Source organism: Megalops cyprinoides, chromosome 3 (assembly GCF_013368585.1).
Source record: "Megalops cyprinoides isolate fMegCyp1 chromosome 3, fMegCyp1.pri, whole genome shotgun sequence".
NCBI lineage: Eukaryota > Metazoa > Chordata > Actinopteri > Elopiformes > Megalopidae > Megalops > Megalops cyprinoides.
In genome coordinates, this window is record NC_050585.1 from 14,604,507 (window position 1) to 14,626,226 (window position 21,720).

General features: G+C 43.4%; 1 protein-coding gene across 1 annotated transcript in view; it reads right to left on the minus strand.

The window, feature by feature from the left end:
• Positions 1 to 17,172, minus strand: part of cux1a (cut-like homeobox 1a) — a 152,318-nt gene extending 135,146 nt beyond the window's left edge. Inside the window, exon 1 of the mRNA XM_036525813.1 lies at positions 17,086 to 17,172. Coding sequence (XP_036381706.1) covers positions 17,086 to 17,148 — 63 coding nt within the window. The 5' untranslated portion in view covers positions 17,149 to 17,172. The remainder of the gene's footprint in view (positions 1 to 17,085) is intronic.
• Between the last annotated feature and the right edge of the window lie 4,548 nt (positions 17,173 to 21,720).

The following is a 21,720-nucleotide window of genomic DNA, read 5'->3' on the forward strand; positions in this document are numbered from 1 at the left end:
TTCACGCCCTGCCAAGCCGCCCTGACGTCGGCAGGCTCAATGTATGGCCTGTACGGCACAGGCGAACGCGGCAGGGGGAAACAAGCGAACACTGGCTCCGACGCAACGCGGGGACGGCATCCAAATCACAAGCGTCTGCCGTGCAATTAACACCCTCTTCCAGCGTCTGTGAAATCGCCAATTAGCCCGTCTCAAAGACAAGCCAGGGATGGCGCGGGCTCAGTAATCCTGACAACCTTGGCCACGTCTAATCTAAAAGGAGCACGTTGCCTTAGCATGCTCCTTCATTCACACCAACGGGCCTCACCGTAAATAAACCGCGATGGAATTGTTTTTTGCCTTGCTTTGTGTCTTTATGCCAATGCTCCGGCTGACAGATGCTAACACCTCTATCCTGCGTGGATGAAAGGATTGGGATTTTAGAGTCTGCATCACCCAGCTCGCTCTAGGCCTTACAATTTCGCTTAAAAGCAGATACATATTCCAGACTAACGGCAGCGGCTGGCAGCTACCGCGCCGGAATCATCCGGGGGAGATTAGGGACTCTGCAGCAGAGGACCCCGAAATCCAAAGATATGCTGAGTGTGCGCTTTGGCGCCGCTGCAGAAACAGCAGGTGAGACGGCCGGCGTGCTGAAGCTGGCAGCGCTATAAAAAGCTTCAGGCCTGGCAGCACATGCACCGCCGAGACGCGCGAGCCCGGGAGTCTGCTCAGGTCAGAGCGCGAGAGAGAGAGAGACAGAGAGAGAGCGCGAGAGAGAGAGAGCGCGAGAGAGAGAGAGAGAGAGAGAGAGAGAGAGGTGGCGCATGCGGGCCGGTGTGTGTGTGTGTGTGTGTGCGTGTGTGTGTGTGTGTGTGCGTGTGACAATGAATGAAAGAGTGAGAGATTAAGAGAAACACCAAGGCCCACTCTGCCTGTGTGGCGGTTTTCGTATGTGCACCTGGCGCTCCGAACGGGCCGTGTGGTTGTCAGGTCCCCTCCAGCCAGCTGGCCGTCCACACACCTGCCTGTCTGCAGGTGGGGAGCGCTTCCCAACGGCCCCGCCCTCAATGGGAGCCCCGGGTATCAGCAGGATGGCCGACCAAGCTCTCCAACCTGACACTCAACGCCGCATCCAGGAACTCCTCCGTTCACAAAAGCTCAGAGGCAACATTACGGAGAGACACAGACAGCATGTGCTGCAGAGGACAGAGCACCGGGCTCTGGACCCGGGGGTTGTGGGTTCACGCCTCAGCGGGGACTCCGCTGAATACGCCCTTAACCGAAATACCCGACCTCAACAGCATGAGGGAAAATCCAAGGTTATAAACCAGTCGTTGCGTGTTCATAATGTAAATTCTACTCTTCCGCTAAGCAATACATGCAAATAAAAAGACTTTCCCCCGCTCTCCGGTAATGGAGGCAGCAGATGTGGGGAAACCTGTCCAACACATTCGAACATCCAGTCCTAGAGTTTCTGTAATCAAAATTCAAATTACGCTCCACAGAGTGTCCGTCCGTCAGAAGGAAGCATAGTCCTGCCAAAGCGCAGGGCTGCTTTAACGGTCACACTTTCAGCGGAGTGATTCATCCCTGTCGGAAGATCAGCCTGTACTCGGGGACCCCAGAGGAGCTGCAGAGCTGATAGAGAGGAAGCTGATGTTTACACAGCGAGGAGGCTGGGATCCTCCCAGCACAGCTTCAGCCCAGGGCTGGGGTCCCTCAGTGAGCACCATCCCAGCAGGCACACAGCCTGCCTCCCTCCTCTGTCCTCACACACTCGCCGCGCGGCGTTCTCCGCACAGGAGAATGCTTACTTACCCAGGCAACCCGAGCCTGAAAGGCTTCTTTCTCTCGAACACCGTAACCGTGACGGGATAAGCGAAAGAGAAAAAATTTTAAGAAGTAATACTTAACGCCGTTTTAAAGACAACAGCGACTTCTCTGCGGTAAACCGCGGCCCACGGTCAGAATTTCCACTTACTGTAATCTACACTCCGCCGGCCGACGCGTCCGAGGAACGTCTTTGTGAAAGGAGAGAAAGGCCTTTGTGAAAAGAAAGAGGAGATATTTATTTTAATGAAGTCTCGGGCGAACATAACAACTAACTAGGATGGTCTGGACTCGCTCCAGCGGCGAGCTGCGACGTTTCCATGTGAACGGCGTGACTAAAGACCAACGCGCGAGTCACGCTTTGTTTTCGGGAGCCTCGCTTCTCGGAGGCCGGGTTTGTGGCGGGATTGGGTGGTGGGGGGCGGGGGGGGTGGTGAACGGACGACAATAGGCCTTGTGTTTTTAGCGCCCTTTGTTTCCCCCCCAACTCTGTGTACAATCACAGGTACTGTATCTCTGGCTGAATGGATTCAGTCTAGACATGCCGGGGGAGTCATGCCGTTAAGTCACAGGCCGCTTAATCAATTCAGCCAGGTTAATAATTCATATGGGGGGAGTGTGTGCGTGTGTGTTTATGTGTGTGTGTGTGGTGGGGGGGGGGTACCGGAGGGACCAGGGGAGGGGGGTGGGCACACACAGCAGTTCAGGCTGGGGGCAGGGGGAGGCAATGAGAGACGTGGTACACACACAGCCAGGCACACTTTGACTCCTCTTACAACACAACTAATAACCCTGGATGGTCAGACAGGTAATGTGCAGTCTGCTTTAGCTCTCACCATGCCTGAAAAAAAAAACGTCTTTCAGCCAAGCCTCCACATTTCCACTGCCCCTTTTGCTCATTTCTACTTCCTTCCATTCGCAGCTACATTTACATTTACATCTATTCATTTGGCAGACACTGTTATCCAAAGCGACTTACATGTGAGGCAGAGTACAACACAAGCAAAAGCCATACAAGGAGTAACAATATTAGAAGTGCTGCATGACCGAGTTTCAATAGTTGGTCAGACAAGGTACACGCTAGCTGGGAGAGACACAAGTGAATTAAACCATTCATTTTTTTTTTAAAGAAAAACAGAGTTTAGGACATGAATTGCTTTTGGTGGTAGTGATTCAGGTGATCAGTTGAGTGCGGAGTTCTCTTTACTCCTTCCTGTATTATCTGTGTCATAAACCCTGGCTTTTTTCTGTTTTAACAGATATTGTTCACTGGTTTGTTTTTTCCCCTGAACTCCATTAAAATTCATTCCATGTGAATAATATTTTCCTTTTAACGCGTGCTAATTATTACTAATGTATTCAAATGTATGTTTGAATTCTCAATTTCGTTTGATATGGCATGTCACTGTAAGACACCCTCGATGTTGTGACCTTCTAAATGTCACCAACAGCAGCGGTGACAAAGACAATGACCCGACAAATGTTTACTTGAGGAGCGCACGTCAATCCTGAAGCCATTCTAAGAAGGAACACTAATCCTGGTGTAACAGAACAAACTGCAGGGTACTGTCACCGCAGCTGTCAGACACTTCAGTCCTGAATTAGCATACTTTTCATATACACTGGAAGCAGATAAATCCTGACATTTTCATATGGAGCGAAACATAACTCGGTTCGAAGTCACATCTACTGTATCGCGTCTCTCCTGTGTATCACAGAGGACAGGCCTACGGTCGGGGGGGTGGGGGGTGGCGGGGGGGCGAACTAATATCCATTTATTTCAATTGAAGTCAAACAATAGAGCCTCTTTCAGATTGTGAGAGGTGTGATTTATGAGCCAGGGAAGAAACTTTTCCTTTTGTTGTTTTTTTTTTTTTTTCTATCATCACATGATACCTTCATCACATAATGCCCTTCCAGGCATCGAATGAGGTTGGAAGCGAGAGCGGATCAGACAGCAAGGTGAAGGAGAACGACCGCAGGCTGTCCGAATTCAGGGCAAGTCATCTGCATAACTAATGGGCACATCAGCCATCCTGGAGGGCAGGAGGCAGACAGGCACAGGGCAACAGCCAATGGGATCACGACGGGGGTGTGGCTTGGCCAGAGTCCAGCTCTATAAATTGATCAGAACAGTTCATTTCTTGTACGAGGCCAGATTCAGACAACTCCTAATTGCACCTTGGGATACCGTGTAGCCAAGAACACAGTACTCGCCTATTCAAATATTCCTTTTGTAAGGCAGCAGCATTTTATCTTTTAACTGCCCAGCACTGAGCTAACAGTCCAGATATAGTCAGAACCATCAAAAGTCCATACTTGCCCCTGAAATTTGCATAGAGACAGGATTAAAAGGCTAATCTCCAAAAGAGTTTGCATTTGCATTAGATTTCCGTTGAGTAGCACAGAATTTCAGGTGAAGTAGCCCAGCTGTGCTTCCAACAGACTGTCAATTCCGTTTGTGTTTGATGATCCCCCTCAACAAGACCAGCTCAATTCAGTAGCTGTAAAAATCCTTTTAAACAGAACATTTCCTTGTACTTACTTTATTGATACAAGTGGATCATTTTATCTATCAGTTTATATAACCTATCCACTTTAATAAATTTAGTTTCCTGCAGGCTGGCTTATGCATTACTGCCCTACTTTATGTGAGAACAATATGAAGTTGTACACTAGCAGGACAACTATGCTTCTATTCTTTTTAAAGGAAAAATTCTGTTTTTCAATGTGGAAAATGCCATTTTGTTCAGAGGGTTTATTTTCCTCTTCTTACTGCATTTTTCCTCCAGACCGTTTGACTGATTTTTCTTAACTGCTTTGCCCTCCATCTAGTGACATTAGAATCTATTTAAATAAGACAACGCAACAAATATTCAAAGCTTCCATACAGACATAATTTCAATACCAAGACTAAACAATAGGGAGGTAACGATACCAAAAACTCGTTACATGTCGTTACAAGTACAAGTTACTACTGTAAAACAGAATGCAGTGTAATTGCTTTCTCCTCAGTACATATGTTGTCATGATTTTTTTTTTTTTTTTTTTGCAGAAGCACAATCTCTCATGACCGTTCAGCCACTGCCACTCAATGTGGTTAAGCCATTAGCCACTAACCAAGTTCCTTTGAGCTTCCTGCCCAGAGGAGCTAAATATCAATCAATATGCATAATCTCTGCAATTCTTTTTTTTGAAATTGACAGCAACAACTGAACAATGCTCACTTTTTAACTCACTTTACCCAGGTTGTCATGCAATAAGTTACTTGCTCACGCAAACTATGATTCCATTTTCCCATGATTCCAAATGCCCAGTTGTGTTTTCAAATGTCCCAATTCCATTCTGAAACAGAAACACGGTTTCCTTAATTTGTATTCAATTGTCAATGCAAACGATTTGTTTCAAAGTAGCTCCTTATCAAAGCTGTTTATGAGTGACAGAAGGCCATCATTTAACAATGAGTCATTTGCATGTATTCTCTGGCATGACAAACTGGCTGCCACGCCGCTGTGGCCCGCGCTGTGCCGCATTATATTTAGGGGTCTGAAAACAGGAAAGGGCCGTAACACTCTCAAACCTGGCTGAGAAAATGAGGTCACCTGCGAAGGAGAGGAGGAAGAGAGGGGCCTCGCTCAAAAGCGGCTGACGTGCGGTGTAACTCCACGCCAGCGCGATTCATCTTTAATGTGGACAGGGGGACTGAAGTGAAAGCCAAACAGGAATCCCCCACGGGTCAACGGGCATCGGACACGTGAGCGTACCTCTAGGATGTACCTCTACATCCTGCCAAAACACAACATGCCCCTCCAGAGGTAACGCCAACATACATTTGGCATCAACAAACATGCAAGTCAATAGTGCCATTTTTTTTTTTTTTAAATACTGAAATAAGACAGAGGCCGTGTTTTCTGGACCCCCTCCCCCTTCCCCTCCTAGAGGAGGACGGTTCAGCGACCCTCCACACGTTTGCTCTTTGCTTGCTTCGACAGCCCCGACTTCTCAATCATTTCTCACGGTGAGACCATTCCAGACTGCAAATGAACTGTGCTTTAATGGCCCCCCAGAGCACAGCTCTCTGATTAAAATGGCCTGTGAGTGAAATAATCGCCGAGTAAGAGTCCGATCGCCCCTGAAACGCTTACAGCCCCTCCAGGGTGTGCCGGGGGCAGGCGGGGGGGGGGGGGGGGGGGCGCCAAACCTCAGACCCGAAGAAATCAACGCATACTTTGCAGAAGCACAGCCCCGCATATCTGGAGGTATTTGGAGGACAAAGGAAAAAAAGTGGATTTACAATTTCTTTTGAAAACAGTGGATCTCAGGGGTATGTGTACCGTGGCTGACAGTGAATTTCCAAGAGGTTAAAAAAAATAAAAAAAACTCCTCTGTTACAAACCTAAATTCATACATGGCAATACACAAATCTCTTCCAATACAGACAGCAGATGCAATGGGGTGGACTGTGACACCTTCCAGGGCACACTTCTCCATTTCTCTTTCTACTCTTTCACACCTTTTCGTTTCTCTTTCCCTCTACTCATCATTTCCCCTGCTGCCACCACACAGTTATGAGGAAGCAAAGTGCACTGGAGGTAGATGTGAGGTGTTCGATGCCTCGAAATAGACGAAGCAATTCAAATCGAGAGATCCCAGGCAGGACGTACTATCTGAGCACTGGTATGTGGTATACAAGATGTGGGCTATCTGATACAGTTCTGTTCCATGCAATTCAACCTGTAGAGTGCTGAAATTATGTACAGTACATGACAGCACATGAATATGCAATTTAAGAAGGAATGGAAGGTGAGACACAGACATTATGAGGCATTACAATTAACTCCTGTTTTTGACCAGGCAAAAGCATTCCTGACGACACTACCGGAGTACTGAATAAGATTTAATTGAGCACAAAGATTCAGAAAGATGCTACTAATTAAGTTCAGCAATTATAAGCTACTAGTTGTTTTCTGGCTTTGATCTTGGCAATGATGCAATTCTGCAAAATACCTCAGACGAATCACTATGGTGCAGTTAAGTCTGCAAAAAAGCTCCTCCTGGGTTTTTAAAGAAAACACTGATTCTATTCATACTATTTCAAACATACAGGCTATTGGCAGATATTGTAAAATTACCACTGACATAGATGAAGTAAAGCCTTGAAAACTTGAAATAATATACCACTCCAACCAACCAACCAAAGTTTTATTGGACCTTTTCAGAAAATAACATTGAAAATTTAGCAAAAATATCCATTCATGATAATGTTTAATAATGTTTAATTTAAACGTTACACACAAGGCACGTAGGAAGATTTGAAACTGTCCCTTTAAAATCCAGGGAAAAAGATAGTGTGTTGGCTTTAAGGAACAATGCCTAGACTGAACAGACCCTAAAACTCCTGGCGTCATAATAATTTAACAACCGGGCTATTATCACAGTGCTGCAAAGTCTGTGACATCCTTGGACTGCATTTCTATTACTCTGGGCCCTAACTTCATTTGGAAGTGCAGACCTTTGGGGAGAAAGGGGGAGGGAATGGATTTCTTTCCCATAGCTCCTAATTCCCAAGTACTTCAGATTCCATCATTTTCTTTAAACTATTTCCAGATGTTCCTGCACAGAAGCAGATAAATCGCTACTTTTTTTTCCTTTTTTTTTTTTTTTTTTAAACAGCAAAATGGCACCATCTGGATTCCTGCACAGATCTTTTTTGCACTACTTACAGTGACTCTTAATGCTGTTTTTTTTTTTTACAAGACTTTGAACATTTGATTACTTTGTAAACCACTATCTACATGTACATATCTCTATCTGTCTTTGTAATATTCTGTGTGGGTGAACACCAGGATCTAATTCAATAAAAATGAGAAAAAAATATATATACATATAGCAAAATATAGCAAATCCATGGGGACAGACTGAGAAAAGGCTCATATTAATGTTTATTTATACATATGCACATGCACACACAAACACAATTTCATACAATTATAATATTGTTATATTACCCATGTAATAATACATGTATTATAATATCTATTGTAACATTCTGCAGAGGCCTATAGTCTGCATATTTTATTTATGTATGTACAGTAAACACACATGCTTTCATAACCTTACAGGGCAATGAAAGGCCTGTCAACAACATCACTTTGGAATGTTTCACTTCAGCAACCTCTATGGCACAAAAATCAAAACATCTCATGCATCTTGCGTGTTAACCAAATGTCATAACCATCATTCACCAGACCCCTGTCTACGTCATGAATGTAGAATATGACATTTGTGCTGGTGCGAGTAACCTGCTTATTCTAACAGCTCCCTGCTGTAAGAGGTGTGAGCTTTAGCCAAACACAAACGCTGTCATCACCACTCTTTCCTCTAAAATTCAGGCCTAACACTGACTCGGTTTAAAAAAGCTGGACTTTTTTCCATCATTACTTTCTAAATGCAAAACAGGCTGTGTGGATACTTCATTAATCACACAGAGCTGCAGAGTTACAGGCAGACCAGGAGGCAAAGGCAGGACTACCTTGCCCACAATCACTGCAACAGCGCACAGAGAACCAGGGCTGCCCCTGAGCTCCTCCAGTCTGCCACATGCACACAGTAGAGCCGCATATGAGAAAGCAGCAACATTTTCATAGGTCTCACGTCTCAGAGGTCTCACGTCCCTGCTCTACCAACATAAGCATTCTCCACTCATTTCCAAAAGATTAAATTAAATTAATAAAAAAAGCAACATCCATTCAAAATACAGCTCCCAACTCCAGGTCATCACAACATTCATCTCCTCAGAAATGCTCCCCTCCAGAACATACTGCGTAGAGTTACAGCAGATGAATGTATTTCTCGGTTTTGCCGAAATGTAAAACTTTGGTTACAAAACTGTCAGGCCGGAGCATGTCGCTTGAGACTGACCAGAAGAAAACCTAATGAAAACAGAAAAGCATTAAGCTACTTCTCCAGGGATTATGGGGTGGGGGGGGGCATACACAGGGTGTGTGGGCATGTTCGGCACATTCGTCTGTATGCCTGAAAGAGGGAGGGCTCGCCCCTCTGCCTCCCGCCTCCACCCCTCCACCCCCCGCCCCCTCGTAATGGACAGCGCATTCTAGGCTAATTATGCATCTGGCGTCAGGGCTTCAATAAAACTGTGTGAGGCCAAGGGGAAACCTCAGCTCTCAGACGGAGAGGGGGAGAGCGAGAGGGGGAGGGGGGGGGAGACGCAGCCAGTGAGGTAATGAGGAGGACGGGGCGTGAGCTGGCTCCGGGCCTGACTCTTCTCTGCACTCCCATGCCCCAAAAAGACAACCCTCGATAAGGCAGGAGCCAACTCTCGCCAGGCTCCTATCCCACTCAGAGAGCCACCAGCACTTCAGTACTACAAGAACACAAGCTTTATTTAAAAAAAAAAAAAACATGGGGGCGGGGATGGGGGAGGAACCAACCCCAAAGATAGTGACGGCGTGAGTAAGTGTTGTAGTGCAAGTTACACAGGCAAGCATCGTCCTCTTTCTTGGCAACAGCACCGCAACAGTTGCTAGCGTTGAGTAATTACACTGTTCATCGCTCTGGGACTCATTTTGGCAGAGGAAAAAAAGGGGCCTTTAATAAGTCCAGAGCTCTGACGGTTTAGCGCTGCTCACCTGGATACGAGCTCAAAGCCGCACGTCTCGATTGATCCATTCAGCTGCAACGGTCTGAATCCCCTAAGTGCGTCTATTATTCACTTCATAAAAACGAACCGCACGGAGCCCCCCGTCATCTAGAGAGCACACGTCTACATGCGTACATGAGATGGACTCACTGTACAGTGTGTGCCGGAGGAGGAAAACGATATTGAGCAGAACTATTTGATTACCGAGGGCCGCAGAGAGACGGGAGGCCCCCGCTGCGGCCCCGCAACACCCCTCACACACGTCCTGGCAAAGTGACTGAAGCCGTGGCTCCTCATCTATGTAGGGCAAAAACAGAATCTGGCAAAAACATGCGGGGGTCACCCATGCCATAAGACACCTACAAAACACTGGTTTCACAGTCGCACCCCACAGTTACAAAATCCTCGGAAAAGATGCACTGGAACATGGAACGTTTGTGGCCAAACTTGGCTGGCAATATGCAAATGTTTGACTTGTTTTTTTTTTTTTTCTTGTGTTGTTTACAAGCTTGTTTGGGTTTGAAGTGGTGTACATCTGACAAGGGAATTTGCTGTGTGTACGATGGAGGGGGTGCTCTGAATGCTCTGTGTTGCTCTTGCATTTCGGCATTGAAGAGTTTTCTAAAATTAGTCTGGGGTAAAAGACTCCAGGTTTTTCAGTGACATGTGGCAGAATGAGTCAGGACACTCTCCCCTATTGCCTGGCCCTGGCTGCTGGACTGCACCTTCAATTCAAATGTTGCTCCTTATTTTTTACCACAGTGGCACATATACTGCACACCGATTAGCACTTTATTTCCAGGTTACTAAAGCAAATGAACTAATCCAAAATCCTTTTGTGTTTTCACAACCCTGTTCTAGCTGTCTAACCCTCACACAAAGTCTGGAAAGCACTGCACTATGTCTCCTCTCGGCAGATTATGGCAATTCTTTAAAAAGTATTCTTAATCACTTAAATGCATAATAGACTGAAAACACTTAGCTAAACCATAAATAGAGCATAATCTTGGAACACCAACACCATGCAAGCCTTGCTGCATAGAAAATTCCTTTTTATCCAATTTCAGCGGTGCACTTGCTTCATGTTAATAGGGCAGAAGATTCACAATACATTCTCAGAACTGTAGGCAGGCAGGAATGCAAGTAAAGTGTATTACATTCAGTTTCTCGGAGAAGAAATATGGAATGTCATATTTAAGAGACATCCACACTTCAGTGAAATAAACGGTATAAAAGCATGAGGACACCAACCTGTGGACGTATTGATAGCTCATGAAGGCACTTTTTTGCAGGGTTATGAATTAGTTAAAGTGCCCGTTCATAGCTTGTGCATTGGAAGCAGAATGTCGCACTCTGATACCAAAGCATGGAAAAACACTGGGCTGAGAAACAGACTTCTCAGCTGCCACACCAGTCCATTCCTTTTCAATATGAATACTCACTTAACTACAAGGTAAGAAACAACAATGTTGGATTTTCCATTTAGTTACCCTTTAAAACAAAGATCAGGGTACCCATACGAACCATGCAGACAGTCAGTCACCATCTGACTTGATCACACTACTTAAGAAAAACGACACCATTAAAATAATGGCAATAGTTTAGAATCAATTTTAATTTTAAGGGTCCAGATGGGCCAGTAAAATGAATATGACACAGAAAAACATCTGGTTTACGACTGCTTAAATCTGATATCTTGCGGGTTATTTCAGTGATAAATCTTCACTCGTCTTTTAGGAACTGCACCCCTACTGTAGACAACAACTGCAATAAAAAAAAGCCTGGGGGGGGTGGGGTTGTTTCTCTTAAAATGATTAAGTCTTTGCATCAGATGCCTCACTATTCTGGAACGCACTGATAGGAAAGGGACCTGGGTGTGGGACATGTGATCAGAGATGGGACGCGGGGCTGAAATCACTGCACACATTAGAGTGTGAGCCCTGCAGCAGAACGCTGGAGGCTTGTGGGAAGTCTGCCCCCCGACACAGGGAGTGGACGGCATGACGCAACACCCTTAGCAGCCAGTGTGGCAACAGAGGGGTAAAAATATCACGGGCACGCAAGACGGCCCCCGTCTGCATCCACCACATCATAAATATCCAAACGATACGCTCGCAGACGACAGCAGGCCAGCACACGCTAAAGAAGCAAGCCAGCTCAGATCACCACGGCACACCCATGGACAGCATTTCTTCCTGCACTAATCTCCATATGTTGACGTGTGCAGAAAAAATGCTGGACCACACACACACACACACACACACACACACACACACACACACACACACACAGACGCGCGTGTGCGTGCACAGTCCTTAAGAAAGAAAAGAAAAAAAAAAAACTTCTCAAGACTGAATCTCACCTGCACTTAGGTTACTTCAAGTGAATCCAATCAACACAGGAGACGTGGAGACCTCTGCACAGCCACGGGGGCCGTTTTAAATGGCTGAAAAGCCAAGTTAATGACCCCCCGCCTCGAGTGTGTGAGAGAATCCTCCGATTCCGAGGGCACTCTGAGCTGGGCTGTATCTGCTAAGTGGCTTCACTTTAGCTCAACGCACACAGCTAATAAACACCCAGCTGCCTCCACATCCAGCCCCACGGCAACTCTGCCAGGCTGGCCCTGCTTCCGCCAGTGTGTACACACGCTCGCACTGTCTCCCCCCCCAGCGGGGGAGGGAAAACAAGAAACTACACAGTTCTCATGATTTCTCATACATTAACACCACAAATTTCTTAAGAACTTTTAACCACGCGTCCAAGATCTACTGTAGCTCTTATTTCAGGACTACCGTTTACCGGCAATTCAAAACGAACTTCCAAAGTTAGCTCTTCTTCTCTGCTCTGAAGTGATTCACAGCACATAAATCTGGTTACAGTTAGCCGAGAGGAAAAAGGAAAGAAAAAAAAAAACAGGCATCACCATTACCGTCACTTTCTATATCTGTGTAAGTATTTTAAAGAAGTACTGCCGTCTTCAGACTGGGAAGAGGAAACAACTGGAACGGAAAAATCTGTAAACATTTTAAATGAACACCACCTGTCAACAATTCACAGAGCTCCCAGCCTGGGTATAACGCATTCAGAATATAGAGGCTAATTAAGATCAGATTTTAAGAATCTGACACCGGGACACTGTGTCCTATGCCTTTGTCTGGGAGCAAAATAAGAAATGTGATTTTCACATTACGGGTGGTGGGGGGGGTCCGTTTTTGGGCTGCGTGGAGCACAAACAGCCAAATCAAACTTAATTATGAGAATGAATGACTAAATAAGGGAGAGCACGCCCTTTTAACTACAAAGGAATGCCCGTGACAGTCGCCTTTTAAAGTTTCTCACTATAAAAGCTACTGTATGCGGTGCAGAGAAAGAGTTCCTTGAAGGCCCTACAAGAAACCCTTTTATTCACAGCTTCATCAAAAGAACAGACCGCAGAGACGCAAACTCCTGTGGGCTGGATGTCAGAGATGAAGGGAGAAATACTGAGAGTCACCACATCTGAGGGGGGGGGGCACGTCTGTTTGGGGCAGTGTGTGCATGTGTATGTGTGTGCATGTGTATGTGTGTGTGTGTGTGTGAGAGAGAGAGACAGAGAGATAACCATGTCTCCTTATCGCTGGATTTCCAAGCCCAATTAGAGGAGCAGTTCTCAATTTTGGATGATTAACCAGAATAATTGAGATTGAGAGAGTTTGTAAACGTTTACCACCTGAACAGGAACATGTAATGAGTGAAACACCTTCTAAGAACAGAGTCAATTCATATCAAGGAACAAGACTGGAAACTAGCAACCAAAAGTCTCCAAATGTAGGACCTCTTAATATTTCCAGGGAGGAAAAGTCTTCCAGAAAAATTGAGAAACAGAACTACATCAAAACATGTCCAGCTGAAATTACTGTGACCACAGAGCTCACAGCTACACATCTTTGATTTACATTTATTGTACCAGTAACTTTCTAATGCTTTCACCAGGTGAATGTTTGCTGGAAAAACATTGTCGCATTTCTTGTTTAGAAATTAGATTAAAAACAACACAAAAATGTTGGAAGAGCCACTTAATTTGTTGCTCAAAGTTTTTCTACATATGCATGGCAAAGATATAAAAAAGCCCGTTGAACGAAAAACAATGCGCTGGTTTATTACTTGTACATATGGTATTGTTACTGGTTTTCATTTTAAGTCTCCAATTTAGGTAAGCATGCCCCAGTTTCAGGTCAGTGGTAATGAAAATGCCATGAGGCAGAGTCTGACAAGGCTGAACACAGACCATCAAGAAGACTCTCCTCAAATAGCGATTCCACCGTACGAAAAGTAAATAAGTTGTCATCAATAATAGACACAGAATCTTCAGAATACACACAGCTCTGTCTGGTTTCCATCCTCGAGACAGACCGAGCGGTTCCTGCAGACTGAGACTTGCTGTCTTGACTAATAACATCTGATAGGTCTCACGGTTACTGCTGGGCTCTTGTCACAAGGTTACGCAAGAGCTGTGCATTGCAGTCGATATTCGCAAAAAAATTCTGACTAAAACTAATTTTCCAAACAGCTAAGAAGTGAGATTTGTCCATTTTTCATGTTCCTTGTGCTTATATATAATTAGAGTTGCCCCCACAAGGCAAGTACAGAGACACTGTACTTTTTGCACTGCTAAGAAACAAAAGGAAGACAGTGAATCAAAATACAGTGTGTGTGTGTAAAGCTCAGAATGGACTGCAAAAACCCAGCGGCCTTAGATCTACACACACACACAAGGTTACAGTAGAGGCAATTCATGGACTTGTGCGTAGGGAGCCAATGTAATATCCTCATTTAACCTTAAACTGATATGGCTTGTTAGCTTAAATCAATGTCAGTTGAAGTACGTGGGGGAAATCAACAACGAAAAACAGCCCTTTAGGTGTAAAAAAAAAAAAAAACATGTTTAACAAGAGAGATAATTTAAACAACTCAGTTGAATATGCCGACAAGAACTATAGGTACATCCGGCTAATTTTTAACTTTTGTTAAAAAAAAAGTGACATCTGGGCAGATCGAGCAATACATTTCTGTCGAAAAAACGCATATGGAGAAAATGAAACGAAAAGTACATTTGTACATTTTGTATGAAAGTGGCTAAAATAAGACACGCCATTACATTCGCGGGGTCATACGTCACCCCCTGCCACGGGTCAGTAAAGTAGCGGAAAACTCTCATGCGTTACTGAACCTTCATATCTAAATTCCTTCTCTTTGCGTCAGCAAGCGAATGCCTGACGAATGATGAATTACTGAAGAGGCGCTATTATTTACAACAATCTTCCCCCCCCCCCGAAGATGCAAACCATGCAGTACATGCACAATGTACACTAATTTGCAACATATGCAATCAAATGTAACAAAAGATAAAATTGACGCGAAAATACTGTATACAGGCAGCTTTGATTTAAAATGAATTACCCGGAAAAAAGTTACAAAATGCACGCCTCTGACACTGAAACGCGTAAGAAACTGCGGAGATTGGTTTGTGATCGACTCGGGTATCAACCTGTTCCCTGGCACAGCAAGATAGCACCTTAAAGGGGAATGGCGTATAATGAAAAATCGGTCGCAGTGACAAAAAAACAACGACGACAACACTCGCTATGTTTTAAAACCATCTTAAGCGAATAAAGTTCGGGATGTAATAACATTACGTCCGCTGTTAACCACAGAACAAAAAATAACCGAACGCATCTCCCATTCCGCTTTTCTTAACAGACAAGACGTGCAAAGCCCTAGAGACTCCTAACAGTGACGTGTGAACTTGAATCACATTCCTGTACATGCAACGCTAATTTTGTGTCCAAATCTCCATTTTTGAGAGACAAGAGTTTAAGATTCGCACAGAATGCAAGTTGTAAAACGGGCACAAACACCAAGTTTCAAGAATTCTAAGTAATTTTATAGGATACGAAAACCTGTTAGAAATTCAACCAATCAAGCTAGCTGCAAATGACATACAAACGTTTAAAGCTACCAGAGAAATAGAACTCGAAGTTTGCACTGAACACTTTGATGTTCGGTTGCTAGCCAGAAAGCTAACTAGTTGCAAGAATAACTGGGCAGCTAACGAATACCTAATTGACGGCTTAGATGGCCATGTATGAATTGTTGTCTGTGTGTGTTTAGGTTTGGCGGTACAACTAATTTCGAAAGTCGACTGAAACAAATAGGCACATTTTCAATCTCCCTTACACTGAGGTTCTCCTTCAACAATGATTTGCTAACGTTAGCTAGCTGGCTAGTTCACGAATTCATCCTGTTCTCAATTAATATGAACAAGAATATAAACTGTCAGCTTCGGTTTAACCAGGCATATGCAAAACAGACAATTGTTATAAGTGATCTGTCATGCTAACTGAATGTACGGTATACTCTAAAATTTATAGCGAACAGCTCTATAGGTAAATTGTTAATGGCCAGCGAGCTAGGTAGCTAAATTAAACACATTTAATGATTTCTGCAGCCACCGTGACAGACCCCACGCACTTCTAAGCAAACTTCTTAACACGATAAACGTGGAAGTACTCAACCCAAGGTTAAAACTCAATCTTTAACGATGAACTTCAGAAATAAAAACAAAAAAAGGAATCGATCGACCTAGCTAACCTGCATGGTGATCCAAACATCCTGGCAGCAGTCTCAGTCAGGTTGAATAAATTTAGCCTGCTAGCAATATACTTCTCGCCAATTACCCAAACGAAATCGCATGTAACTAACTCGCTAAATATAGTCAGATATCAAGTGAGGAAAAATACAATTAACTACTCAGGTTTATATTCAACCAGACGTCAATGACAGTTAGCTGACTAGCTCAAAATTTAAGGCTTTGTGCAAGCGAACAAGCGTGAAAACATACTTACTGGAAAAGGAATTAACAACAAATAAGCAGTAAGAATTCAGAAGTAATTTTCAAATAGTTCTTTGAAATGTAATTAGTCAACATTACATTAAAAACTAATATTGCTCGCTGGCAAGCCAGCCTCCAACTTCCCCGGCTCGTTAAATAGACCGTTTCACTCTCTTCCAAAAAGAATAACCAAGTATCTCGCGTGACATAAATTCAACAAACACTTTCAAATATAATTAGTCCATATCTTTAAGTAAAATAATTTAAATGCAACGAGCTTGCGAACAAAAATAAGTCCAACACTTTTCCTGCCCGTGTTGCCGCTTCTGTCACCACAGCGCCACCCGCGAACCCGAAAAACAACAAGCGCATTTCATTTTAAGCTACAAAAATAATTCAAACAAAACACAACAAAACCCTCCAAAATCATCCTCTCCAATGTGCAAAGTTGGCAACGAGGAGACAAATAACTCTATGAACACTGTCTGGGTTGGCTTTATCCCCCAAATAGCCATGGTGGCCGTTTCCCCGCGGCCATGATGGCTGATCGATGGGAATTGAACAAAGAGGATCAATTTCCGATCAACGAGAGAGCCGCTTTTAATCAATGGGAGAGCAGAGCTCCGAAAGCGGCCCCAAACACCGGCAAAGAGGGGCGCAAGAGCAAAGCCCGCCACTCCGCAACGACTTTCCTCACACCGGCCTTCGAGAAAGCAAAGCAACTTTAGGGAAAAGGGCTGACCTGCAGCTGCTGTAAATCAAAGCGCTTCCAATATTGAAACATCGATCCCGCATTGGCCGCCATCTTGAGACATATTGAGACGGAGTGAGAGGCTGATAGAGAGAGAGCGAGGGGCTGGAGTTCAGAGGAAAAGGAGGGGGGAGGCGCGCAAAACACGGAGCGGAGCGATCGAACAGGGCCTTCGCTTATTGAACAGAGGAACGGAACGGAGTTATTGAACAGGAACCTGTGCGCTATTGAATAGGGCCACGGAATAGAATTATTGAACGGGTGTCGGCAATTTCTTTAACTGGTAAAACGCGGAATGGAGTTACAAAATAGATCGGCAGAAGTATGTTTGATAATATGTCATATGAAACATGTTAATTCTATAGTCGCAATTTATTTATATTTAGATACAATGTCTATTGACAATGCATAACCGTATTGTTAATAACTATGTTGATTTTGCTTTTATCGAGTAGCATTAGTAATATTTGTATGCTTGTTTCACTCTTTAATATATTACCTAGATGCAGGGTTTTGACGACTTTTTTCAGCACCTGTGCATGCTTTTTGTTGATTTTACGAAACGCACATGCTTTATTACATATTATCAAATGTCGTTTTTTATGTTTTTTTTCTATTTTGCATTGACTGATATGATTGTATTTTTATTCATATGACGTTTCAAAGATTTAGAGGCAAAGTTGTTAATTCTGCTATTTACTTTAAAAAGAAACGGACGAAACGTAACGGACCAAAAGTCCTCGGGCTAAGCTTTTAAGCACAATTGTTTACAACGTCAATCGTCTTATGTAAGATATTAATTCAAATTACTCTCCCAAACAAATAAACAATATATGTAATCTCGATTTTTTATGATGTACATGCATTATTTTGTTACAACCAACGCGTTAGTTGTGCAGTAAGTTATGACAGTGGATTTATGTAAAAGGTAGGCTAATGTTACTCTTTTTTGCGAATATTTTCGCGGCGTAGTAATCAGCGAGCGGAATTTGAACTTGAACGTGAACGTTGGAGAACAGTGCCCCTCTGATCAAAAGTGGAACTACAGCATAGTGTAGGTCCGTCGTCTTTTCTTTCCAAGCAAGCCGTTCTGTATCATATACATCATCGATCTTTCCTATTCTTATTGCCGCTTAGAGTCCTTCTACGAATTACTCTGAAACACTGTGTTGATGAAACATGGATTGCAAAGGTACAGCTAGTACACATAAACTGAACTCGACACGGGGGCTCCACTTTCAAAGCGACAATGCTTTGCCCTGCGAATTTGGTGGAGACGAGGTAATTTGTTTAATCATTTTACACACGTACCCCCGCCAACCCACCCCCAGCCCCCCACCCCGTGTCCCACCCCACAAAAGGCCTCCCGAATTATTCACATACTAATAATTCACATTCGCATCCACTTCCGAGATCTTATCAAGCTCTGAATCCATAACCTAAACGATGTAATATGTAAGGTATTTAGGCTGTGAAGTTTCAAATATTAAAATAGTATCCATTAAATTCAATTTAAATTAAACAATATTCTTGGAGAGGTTGTACATCCCTTAATTCTGGAATGAGAATGACCGTTTTTATTTTTTACTTGTTTACTGGGACACTATCAGAGATGTGCCACATATTATGTGTTGTTTATTTAAAGCTTTGCATTGTTTTTTTTTATTTTTGGAGATTTGTGAACTGGAGCAATCATTTCATTTTCCAATTGAACTGATTTGGAGAATGCCTCTTGGCTGGACATAATTTCGGGTAATGAGGCTGGCTTCACAGGAGCTTAATGGTGCCTTTGAAAGTTTAGCTTTGTGCAGAAATCTTTGATTTCAACTGCTATTTTTGGCCTCTTTGTCTATATTTTTAAAATGTTATTCCATTTAAGCCCAATGACCGAGAACCACACATTATAAATAAATGTGTTTATTTTAAAGGCAGAAATTTTTCTTTCTAAATTACACTTGTAAATATTTAAAGCATTTCCACACGAGTTAAATTAAACTTAGAGCAAGTTATTTGAAGCGTTTTTTTATTGTAATTTACTGAATGATGTTGACTACTATAATGAGAAATGCAGAATTACATTTCAAACTTTATTTAAGATTTTAATATGTGAAATATCACCCTTTAAATAAGACAAGCACTGTCAGTTGAACTTGGCAAAGAAGGCTTAATGTGACCTTTCCGTAACCACGTTGTTTTCATTCACCTGAACCAGCATTATGTAACACGTGCTGAATGAACTCATTTTGTGCTGTGCAAGCACCCTGATTTTATATAATGTTGCACATAATAGCCAGGTGGGAAAATAAACCTCAGCTTTCAAAATAACTGATTGTACTGTGATCATTATGCATGTGTGAAGTAACAGAGTCAATTTTCACATCATAATACAACATTAAAATTACCCATGAGAGGGTTGATAGTTGGTTACGGTTAATCAAAGATTTAACCTTGAATTGCTCCACAATACAGTGAATGTAAGAAAATAGAACAGCAGTAAACTGTATGTAGTGGGAACAAGGAGAGAACATATAATTAATTGTCAGTGTAATGTTTTGTCAAACGGATGTGTAATGTTGCCAACATAACACCAATACACAACACACTGAGCAGTGCAGAATACACTTGCCTGCTAATCTCTTAGGAGTTTTCCTGGAATCTACAAAGGACATACTGAGCACAAAAGAGTAAGGTGTTTGGGCCTGCTCCAGCAGTTTACAATGACGTTTTGTTCAGAGAGAAGAAAGGGGTAGGCAATCAGCACTTGTCAATAAAAACCCAGTACTTCCAGCAAATGCAGTGACGTTTTGAAATTCTTGTGTTCTGTGTATGACAATAACGGTTCATTCATGTAGGTCCTGTGAAAAGACTTGTACAAAGTGCTTAGGTAGTTCAAAAAGGGTGTTAGACTGCTTTTTTAACATCCAACATCTGTAAGAATATTAATGTTGGGCACTTCCATATTCAGACTTTAACATTTTCAGAGATTAAAAAAGCTCAAAAAAAGATACTTTGTCCATCAAGCCACAAAAAGATTTTTTTTTACACTAAGGACAATTTTCAAACAGCTGTAGGCATTTGGATACTTTAACACTAAACTGTGATCATCAATTTGAATCACTTATTGCGGCTCTTTATTAAGCATGAAGTACAGAAAATAATTTCATGTGTTTTTCCAATATACATCCCCTCCATTTTGGCAGAGGTCTAAGTGCTTGTTGAACTTGAAACATTCAGTACTGAACATGTAAATAGATGTAAATCCATCTATTTGAGTGAAGGGGCAGGGAATGACCATTACTCTGAATGGCCTGCTTTAACCAGGCCGCTGGTTATCTTTAGTAACTCACTCTTGCAGCCCTTCATATAAGAGACTAGTTGTACACTGTGCTGAGACCCATAGACCTAGACCTGTGCATACAGTGTGGGCTGTCAATGATTTCATACCTCAATTTTCCCACAAGGAGTGGCTCTTAGCCCCTACTTAATTACCCTTACTGTCAGCTAATGCTTGTCTTGGGTGGAGTACACAAAGCGATTAGCCGTCAAACCTGAAAGACAGGCCTGTTTGCCCCCTCCTTTGCAACAGACCGTTAATGAGAAACACTTTTTTGGATTTATCTAATCAATCCTGCAGATGTTTGCACTTTCCTCCGCATTAATCCCACAGAGGAGCACCGGTGGAAAACCGTGAAGAACATCTTGATCTGTTAAGTACAACACATGCACACACAGCCTCACTCCTCAGCCTGTCTTCCCTATTTTTTACAGAGAGAGACTTCTGTACTGCCAGTGTGTTCAGGAGAGGTTTCCAAACATGCTGGCCTAAGACATTCTAAAATGAGAGTAAGGAAGGAGTCATCACAGTGGGCAAGAGGGCAAACAGACACGGGAGATGGAGGATAGACACAGTGGTGACACTTTCATAAAAACCTGTGGGTTGGAGTTAGCTGAGAGGTCAGGGCGGGAGCTTGATAATTAGAGCTTTCTTTTTGCCTCTGTCCTTCACACACACACACACACACTTTCTCTCTCTCTGTCAGTCTAACTCCCTTTTTTCTCCCTCACCAGAAAGGAATGAGATACCCATTCCCTTGAGAGAAGAAGCATATGATTTGAATCAAATGGAGATGATATGGTAACAGAAACTATTGGTGGCATTTTAAAATTACAATTGAAGTCTCCCCTCTCAGCCCTTTAAATTACATAGCTTGATCCCAGTGTTTTTTGATGGAGGCTAAAAACAAACTAAAACAATCAAAGACAGACTCTCAGAACTGTCTGTGCAAAGCAGAGCTGGCCTTGGGTGTTAAATCCCTTGCATTTCCACTTGGGTAATGCTGACAGACTGGGGATTTACAGCTTGGCCTGCCTGTCTCAGTCAGCCTCCCCTCTCTCAGAGCACACATGCACAGCCTCATGGTAATTTATAGCGCTGTCAATCCCGAGTCTATCACACACCCTTTAAAAGTAATCATGCATGTGAGTGTACCAGCGCTGCGAGTGCACTCGCACGCCGGGAATCATGGGAAAATGAAATGATGGCCAGATCTGGATTTGCTGTGGAAGGAGCAGGTTCGCGCCCCATGCATGGGCGAGCCCGGAGAAGGGAGCACTCCTGATCTCCAC